Genomic DNA, 9,138 nt, shown 5'->3' on the forward strand with positions numbered 1-9,138 from the left:
ATTTTTCATGGTCAAAAACGGATGAGCGAAATTAAAAAAATGAATTTGATTTTAATCCGTGTATCATTCGTTCATTCGTTTTTCAAAATTTAACCAAAACTCAAAAAACAAATAAATGGCTTGTTTCCTCAATATTCTTTTCCAAAACCAAAAGGAAGGAACGGATAACAACAAATTTTTCCAATTTACAATGTTGTGCTTTAATGGAAAAAATGGAAAAACAGAAAACAAACGTTTCATCCAATTTTTATTTTTAATTTGACGCCAAATGCATGACCCGGATGTGACCTTAACTCGTGGGACAACGACACCGACACGATCAAGAGCAGCTTATGTTGTAGCAAGCATGTAGCAAATTAGCAACAGAAATGGAAAATTTTATGCTTTTTTGTGGAAGTAAGAGAGTTACTCTGAAGCCTGAAGACATGACCACAGAGAAGATATTGGTTATTTTCCAGGTATGTATTCCATATAAAGCAAAATAATATAACGTTATGGTGTTTAAATACTCGTGGGCGCACGCATCTAGCTAGCTACCTAATGGCTATTGCATATGAACTTTCAAAGTTTGGTGTGTTAGAACGGGTTCTAGTGTGATGTTTTTTATTTTACTTCAATTAACGTTAATTGTCGTGCAACACTCGTCATGGATTAAAAAAATAAAACATCTTCTCTGCTTTAGATGTTACGTTATATTATACTTTAGCTTTCGTAGCAATCACTGAGAATGTTATCAAACAGTTACTAATGAAAATGTTGGTGAATATATATAATTATATACATATTATTTTAAAATAAAAGCAAAAAAAAGCATTGTGGTTGGCTGGACTACACACACTTTATTGCTTCTGTTCTATCGTCAACTTCTGTCATAGGACCAAAAGGAAACCGTTTATTTGAGAGACGACACCAACGTGGCCATATTTCCCCGACCTGATGGTGACTTCAACTGCTTTGACCTCATCGCCAGAGGTCATTATGAAGTGCATGGCGACAGCACCACTGTGGAAAAATCTGCAGGGGCACATCCCTCAGGCCAGGCTGACCGATTTTCTTTCCACCGCCCACCAAGCACTGCCACAGCCTCCTCCTGTCCAATGCCAAGGAGCACCACTAAAACCTTTGTGAGGTAAGTTAAACAAAAGAAAACATTTTGCTAAGACATAGCTCCCTTCTGTTACTACTTTCTTTTGCTACATAATTTGAGTTGGTGTGTCCAACTCTGTTCACTGGTATTCCTTATCCTGCATATTTACCATCGGTTCCTGCTCTACCTGAAACTTACCAGCTAAATTAAGCGTTTTTATCCAGGAACTTGATGACCAGCACTGTATTGCGTGAATATTGTTATCACTGTATATTAGGGTTCAACAATTAATATAAATAGTGCCAAGTGCACTATCCAAATCACAGGAACTGCAATTTTTTGTATTATTTGTTCCCATCAATATTCAGGAATGTCTTAATGGCTGAAGTCCTGAATGGAAAGCTAGACAGCACCAAGATGGTTACAGTCCGCTTCTCAGAGTTTGAGGCTTGTGTGGCAACAATCACCAGTAAGGTGAAAGAAGCCCTTGGACAACAGGAGTCATTTATTTTGACAGATAGTCAGGGCAACAAAATAATTGACTCTGATGGTACTAGAGGTATGTTTTAAATCATTGCTGTGTACATTTTATTTTCTGCAGCTGCATTAGGAAATTAAGTGCACTAATAGTCCACACATTTAGCATCTATTAAAGTACATTTTGCAGTAATAGCTTTCTTGGGTGCTTCAAATCTATCTTTAGTGTCCTATTTTTAAAATTCCTAACCTCCGTATAGGATATAAGTTATCAAAAATTCTGCAAATATTCAGTTTAAACATAAAATGTCCTCTTTTTTTGCCATTGCAGGGTCAGCATACTGGAAGCAAAATTCCAGGAAAATATTTGCAGTGGCTGAACCACAGATGGAACTGCTACAAGTCAATAACAGGAAGCAGTTGAGGTAACTGAAAATTATTCTATTTTTTCTTTGGATGACATGATGCTGTGTGTGGGGAAAAAAAAATTATAGAGGTGTAATTAAATGTTAAATTAAATATTACATTTTACACTTTGAATGTGTTTCAGTCGAAGAGAAGATACTGGCCTTCAAGAGGTTTTGGCAGACATTGAAGAGGTTGTCAAAGCAGCCCAGGGACTAAAGGAAGTGACGAAGATGATTAAGGATTTGAGTGGATTTGCACATTTCACAGTGACAACAACCCTGTCTCTTTCAGAGGCTGAAGTAGCTTCTTTAAGAGCGGTTTTTGCTTGTCTTGTCTGCAAAGGTTTGTTTTACTAGATTTGACATGCTGTGTGGATTTACTTTATTTGGTCGTTGTTGTTTGGGTTTGGCCTACCTACTGAACATAAATAAAGTGCATTTGTTTTTTTAACCTACAGGTCCTCTAGACAAGCCAATGTTCTCAACATGCTGCAGAACCCTAATCGGGTGTAAGGCATGTGTTGTGGAGTGGAACAGCAGCCACAGCTACTGCCCCAAGTGTCGCGCTGTGGATTTGGAGAACAGCGTTCATGAAGTGGCTGGACTTTCTGAGGCACTGGCACCACTGGAGAAGTTATTCTAGTTTTTTTCCATTTAGTGTGTTGCTATGGTGGCAACAAATGTGCATACAGTTCTTCAAAACCTTGTTTTTATAAAGTAACAATGTCCAATGGTAACAGTTTTATTGTCACATGTAATTGTGACACTTAGATAATGTTTACCAGATTTTCTACTGGTTATACAAGATTTTATACTTGTATTTTTTCACATTAAAATAAATATGCAGACAACTGGACAAACTTGGAATTTATTCAGCTACAATTGAGCTTGAGCAGTTTCTCACAACTACTGTACAAACATATGCATAGTTCAGTGGTGGAAATTTGAAATATTTGAGTTTTTCTTTTCATGACTTTTTAATTCTCCACTACATCTCAGAGGAAATGTTCTACCAAATTCGTTTGACAGCTCACAAATTTAGTACAATTTGATGTTATAATTACAGCTGAAAAAAACAAGTTGATTAACAAATAAGTCAATTGATAAATTATCTGCGTAAAGGCATTTTTTATGTAAAAACATCTTGCAGTTCCAGCTTTAGAAATGTGGCGAATAGAACAAATATAACCATACAGTATTTTTTGTGTACTTAGTCCATCACTGGCATAGTTGGCAATACCACCACCAGTATTTATCTGGCATGTCTTTCAGTAACATTAATCAGATAGAACAGTGCCTCCTGAAAAACCCTATGGTCATTGTTAACCACTTTTCCAAAAAGAAGAGACATATCTGGAAACCTCTCTCCAAACAGCTGCTCAGCACGACATCGGTCTTGCTCTGATGAAAAGGGGTCAGAGCCAAAAGCAGATACCCAAGTCAGGGAGGACCCCAACTCCTGCTCATACATGTGTGCCGCCTCAGCAGCATTGGGCAGCAGCTCTGTGTGAATTCTTGCTGGACAACGATCAGCTGAAAGTTGGTTTGGTATCCCTCTGCCTAAAATTATTTGTATTAGTTTTGGCAAAATTGACAATTGTTGTAAAGCTCCATACATACAAATACTAGCATGGCCTACCTGGTATCCTATGGGCATTCCATGACTGTACAACCCTGCCAAGTCCAATCTGACTCACTTGAAATGCGAGGTTGGAGACACAAAATTTGGTTACATTATCCTGGATGACAAGCAGCTCTTGATCAAGCAGGTGAACCAGGGCCTGTTTTAGTTGATAGTTCACCCGATTGTTGACCTCTGGCCAAATTCTTTCCACACGAAGGTTCTGTTATAACACAATAAAAACATTTTTAAGTCACTTCAGATCAGAAAACCCAAATCAGAAAAAGATGGTCTGGGGTGTAAAATACAAGTATTAATTTAGAAATGTCCTTTGATCTTCAGTTATGTTGCAGACAGTTTGAAGTCAAAGTATTTAAGCTTTCAGTTGATATGTAACAACAAACAAATTCCTTATCCTAACATATTGGGACATACAATACCATTTAGCACAAGTAATGAGGTGAAAAATTAAAAAAATTATGCTCTAGGTAAACAGCTGATTTCAGCAGTGATTGTACAGGTTAACATTGCAAGCAATCAAATCAGCCATTGAGGTCATGGTTATCCAAGGCAGGTTGAGTAGAAGCCTGCAGTGTGGAACAGGCTTAATGCTTCGCCCTCCCTTTTGGAAAAATCCAAAGGACTTGGTCCATAAGGTACAGGTTTTACTAGTCGAGAAACTGAGATTCCCTGTCATGTCTTTTGAAAGGTGTTGCAGGATAGATAATTACTATCAACCATCTATTTATTTGTGATTTCAAATATTTTCACTGGAAATATTACTTTTAATGTTACTCATTATCTTATCTGAGTAATCAGTAGGACAACATTCACCCTTGAAGAAGTTGTCTGTACATAAGGCAGCCTGTTGATGTTATGTCTGTGTTGAGACAGCTTTTCTTGCATGTACAGGGTCAAGTAAAACTCCCTGCCATGATCCACTCTAATTTGGTCCCACATGCGATTGTTGACAACTGCTTTCCTGTAATAGAAAATGTGTAGATTATATGGATACATGTGGATATAATATTCACATTAGCACATACTGCTTGTAATGTAAAAACACTGATACTGTATAATGATCCCACACAGTGCATTTAATTTACTGCTACTGTTATTAATCTTGACTTGCCTCTTAACTTCTTCATAAACAATAAGGTTGTTTTTCACTGGCATTGTGGATTCGGCAACAATTTTGCTGCTGAATCCATCAATAGCCAAGACGTGTCACTCCAAACATTCCCAGCTTCTCATTCTGGTCTAGGTGGAGTTTGTGACCCATATACTCGGCGTGATAAGGAACTGGATTCAGATTGCGTGCTCCCTAAAACAAGTATAATTCAATCAATACAAGGTGTAATAACAATAAGCTTTACTTTTTTTCCTCAAATTGAATTAATGTAAGTGACTTACTTGGCGACACAGTTCATTATATGGCTGGTGTACCTCTCTGAGAATGTTTCCCACTAGAGATTCTCCTGCCCATACCCCCACTGATGACAGGTATCCTGTCATGAATTTTTGGCTGTAATATGGACCTGTCTAATGAAAATGTCAAATGAAACTTTTTAAAATGGTAAACAAATTAGTCTTAGATTAAAAACTATAGACAAGTACCAATCTGCAAACATTACACTGCTCCCTCAAGCTGTTGTGTGCAGAATGTGTGGGATAGTAATTAGTACTAGTAATAACATTATGTTAAACCCACTATAATAGGCTACATAATTGGTGTATTGCAAAGTTAGCCAACATTTTAAAGGAGGAAAAACACTTAAATCAGTGTGATCACCCTGTTGCACTCATTATTTCTCTTATATTGCCACTGAGTCCCGTGCTCACTGTGTAAGGTTAATGTTAGCTTACACACTCTTATTACATAGGTTAACGTTAATAGTATAAAAATAATAATAATAATAATAACAATATTAATAATAATAATTGGTTATCGTAACCATGGTGGGTAGGCCTACTTTCTTTTCTTGTCTTGTGAGCACTTACCTTATCTATCGATGACATGATTGCCGTTTCCAGTTCTGCGTCTGACACGTCTTTTTCGTCTGAGCTGGTGTTGAACACAGAATCTTCTGACAGACATTTCCGAGCTTCACAGGACACCTCTCTGATGCAGCCCGCTGGAAATCTCAGTATGCGTTCAACCATCTTCAAAAAACTGGCGAATTAAGTCGGAATATTCGTCCAGTCCGGCCATGTCACTACCATTGACCGTTAATAAATATACAGTCTATGATCACTATCTTTTGTCTCAACTAGTTTTTTTTTGGCAGATTCTGATCCTATAGTTCAGGTCATATCAGGGTCATGCATCTTGCATCAAATAAAAAATAAAAATTGGATGAAACGGGGTGAAACGCTCGTTATCTGTTTTTCCATTTTTCCATTTGAGCAAAACATTGTAAATTGGAAAAACGAGTTGTTATCCGTTCTTTCCTTTTGGGTTAGGAAAATAATATTGAGGAAACAAGCCATTTATTAGTTTTTTGAGTTTTGGTTTTATTTTGAAAAACAAATGAACAAATGATACACGGATTGATTGATTTTGATTTTCTATTTCATACAACAAAACATGTAATCAGTAGAAAACAGAAATGAAAAAGGCCAGTTTTTTCATATTCTAAGACTGGATGTTTTCATACGTAAGAACATTCGCGCAAAAACAGTATAATTACTGGTGGAACGTTACCAGCGTTGCCTTTAGCCCACACTAAAATGGCTTTAGATCCATACTCTGATGTGATTTTAGACATGGCGAAACAAGGCCTGTCATCTGCAGAAATCTCTGCACAACAGGAAAGTAAGAGGATTTTTCTGCAAGAAATGTGAGGAGATTTTGCACTGAAAGTGGCTCAAGGTTGATGGGACTCCCAGACGCACATTTGGAGTTGGAGGTGGCAAAAGCTATAACCGAGGTATGAACCTGCTATATTTTCCTTTTGCTACTGATTTGTGTGTGTGCGTGCGTGCATGCGTGTGAGTGAGAGAAACGGATGGAGAGAGTGATTGAAAAAAGAGTAGGCCTACTTGCATACACATAAACAGCACTCACAAATCCCATCACAAGAACACCCACATCCATACTGCATTTGTCTATTTTCATGATAAATATATCATCTAATGTGATTGTGGAATATGAAAATCATGTTAATTTGTTATTTTGTAGACGGGACCCACCTATGGAAGAAGGATGTTAAAGGGGTATCTCATGATATAACCATGATATGACATAAGTGCAGTCTCTTTTGGTTGCTGGAGATCTTTAGGTTACTTGCGTAACCCCGGTTCTCAGAGTAGCATGAGTGAGATTTCTCACTATGGGATACGCCTCCCTGTGTATTCCTCAGAAACAGTTATCTCATTACGCCAATCCTGATTGGCTGGTGATCGAGTGTCCGCATCACGTGGGTCCATCTCCCTTTAAATAGCTTACGCTACAACGTGGACACCATTCAAAATAAGCACTTCTTCTCGCTTCGCCCCAGCAAGAAGGTTTGTCTGGTGAGACATCTCACTCATGCCACTCTGAGAACCGGGGTTACACAAGTAACCTGAAGTTCTCCTTCATAGCATTCGTTTTGATGTCTCACTATGGGATATGGAGACTCCCGTATTACCAGACAAGCTTATCTCAGGAACCACTGGCACTAAGGTAGCAATGCTCTGCTCCAGCAATGGCCCCATGCTCAGCACTGCACGTGCCATGCTCGGCGCAGAGACGTCCAGTCTATAAAACCGAACAAAAGTGAGAGGTGAAGACTAGCATGCCGCTGCACAAATGTCCTGGATTGAAACACCTCTAAATAAGGCCCAGGATGCAGCAAGGCCGCAAGTTGAGTGAGCACGGAGGCTCTGCTGGGCCAGCAAACCCTGACACGTGTAAGCCAGAGCAATGGATTCCACAACCCAATGAGACAGCCGTTGCTTTGTCACAGACTTGACCCTGTGGGGGCTAGCCCATGACACAAATAGCTGGTCACTCCGTTGAAATGTTGGCTGGCTGTTTAACCATCAAACCCCACATGACAAGCTGCAATGGCAGCCAGGTACGCTTTTATGGTGGAGAAGGCTTTATGTTTGTCAATCAAGTCCTGCAAGAATGACAAAATTGCGCCAACAGGGCACTGAAAAGAGACATGTCCCTCCCTGAGACACCACTCCTCAAACACCCTCCACTTACAGTCATACAGTGATCTGGTGGAAGAAGCCCTGGCACTCTGAATAGTGTTAATCACACTCTGTGGGAGCCCGACTGTGTTTAAATTGCACCACTCACGGGCCAAGCCCATAGCGCCAGAGGCTCTGGGTGCGGGTGAAAGATTGTCCCCCCCGCCTGGGACAGCATGTCCCTGCGTAGTGGGAGTTGCCACGGCTGTCCGCAAAGGAGTAGATAAATCTCCGCCAGCCAGTGCATCGCTGGCCAGTGTGGAGCTATTAGAATCATCCAGTTCTGGTGCTCTCTCACCCTGGATAGAGTTGGGGGTATCAGAGCCAGAGGAGGGAACACGTACAGGAGAACCAACGGCCACGCGTGTGCAAGCGCATCCACGCCGAGAGGCGCGCCTGGATCGCGTACTGAGAAAAACAGCGGACATTGCGCATTGTCTTTCGATGCAAACATGTCCACTTCGGCCCGGCCATAGCGCGACCACACCTGCCTCACAATGGCTGGGTGCAGAGTCCAGTTGCCGAACAGCGGCTTGCCCCTGGTCAGCAAATCTGCACCATGGTTCAGAGCCCCGGGGACATGTGTTGCTCTCAGAGATAGGAGGTGTCTGCTGCTCCACAGTAACAGTCTGCGTGCCGATGTAAGTAACTGACGGGAACGCAAGCCCCCCTGACGGTTTATATAGGCTACCGTTGTCGTGATGTCCATTCTCACCAGAACATGGTGTGCGCTGAGAAGCGGCAGGAAATGCCTCAGGGCGAGAAACACTGCCAGGAGCTCGAGGTAATTTATGTGACAGCGCCGGAGACTCTCGCTCCACGGCTCTCACAAAACGGCTCTCCTGTGTTCACCCCCAGCCCGAAGGGCTTGCGTCCGTGTTGACCACCTTCCGAGCCAGCACAGTGCTCAAGGCTACTCCCTGCGCCAAGAAAGCCGGATGCCTCCAGCACCACAGAGCCATTCCGCACTCCACAGTAACCGTTACACTCCGTGCGCCATGACGCACAGGATCCAGTCTGAGGGAGGCAACCCAACGCTGGAAATCCCTCATAAACAGGCCGCCTAGTGGAATCACCAGAATAGCCGCTGGCATCAGTCCCAGTAACCTCAGACATATTCTGAAAGCAACGGACTCGTGTAGTCGAAAATGCGCGAGACAAGCGCTGATAACCTTCACCCTCTCCGCCGAGAGGCGGGCTGTGAAGGACACTGAGTCCAGAGATAGCCCCAGAAATATTATAATTTGCACTGGGGAAAGCACACTCTTCTCTGTGTTTATTATAAAACGTATGGAGCTAGAACAGTGACAGTAACCTGTGGTATTGAAAATAAAATTTGGCATTGAAACAACAAATATTGGCAT

The 9,138-nt window shown here is 41.2% G+C and overlaps 2 protein-coding genes and 1 pseudogene across 2 annotated transcripts; 1 reads left to right on the top strand and 2 right to left on the bottom strand.

Moving 5' to 3' along the window:
* The first annotated feature begins 239 nt into the window (after nucleotides 1–239).
* Nucleotides 240–2,664, top strand: LOC117951375. Its single transcript, XM_034883079.1, has 6 exons — nucleotides 240–458; nucleotides 876–1,129; nucleotides 1,456–1,646; nucleotides 1,896–1,989; nucleotides 2,115–2,314; nucleotides 2,430–2,664. The coding sequence occupies exons 1-6, from the start codon at nucleotides 369–371 to the stop codon at nucleotides 2,612–2,614; spliced, it is 1,014 nt and encodes a 337-aa protein (XP_034738970.1). The 5' UTR covers nucleotides 240–368; the 3' UTR covers nucleotides 2,615–2,664.
* Nucleotides 2,665–3,056: 392 nt separating this feature from the next.
* LOC117952278 lies at nucleotides 3,057–5,755 on the bottom strand. The gene is made up of 4 exons (XM_034884427.1): nucleotides 5,594–5,755; nucleotides 5,006–5,134; nucleotides 3,611–3,815; nucleotides 3,057–3,531 (listed from the first exon to the last, which is right to left on the bottom strand). Exons 1-4 carry the CDS (start codon nucleotides 5,753–5,755, stop codon nucleotides 3,224–3,226), a joined length of 804 nt encoding a protein of 267 aa, XP_034740318.1. The 3' UTR covers nucleotides 3,057–3,223.
* A 1,976-nt stretch (nucleotides 5,756–7,731) lies between these two features.
* LOC117952279 overlaps nucleotides 7,732–9,138 on the bottom strand; it is a 3,495-nt pseudogene continuing 2,088 nt past the window's right edge.

This window comes from Etheostoma cragini, chromosome 10 (genome assembly GCF_013103735.1).
Source record: "Etheostoma cragini isolate CJK2018 chromosome 10, CSU_Ecrag_1.0, whole genome shotgun sequence".
Lineage (NCBI taxonomy): Eukaryota > Metazoa > Chordata > Actinopteri > Perciformes > Percidae > Etheostoma > Etheostoma cragini.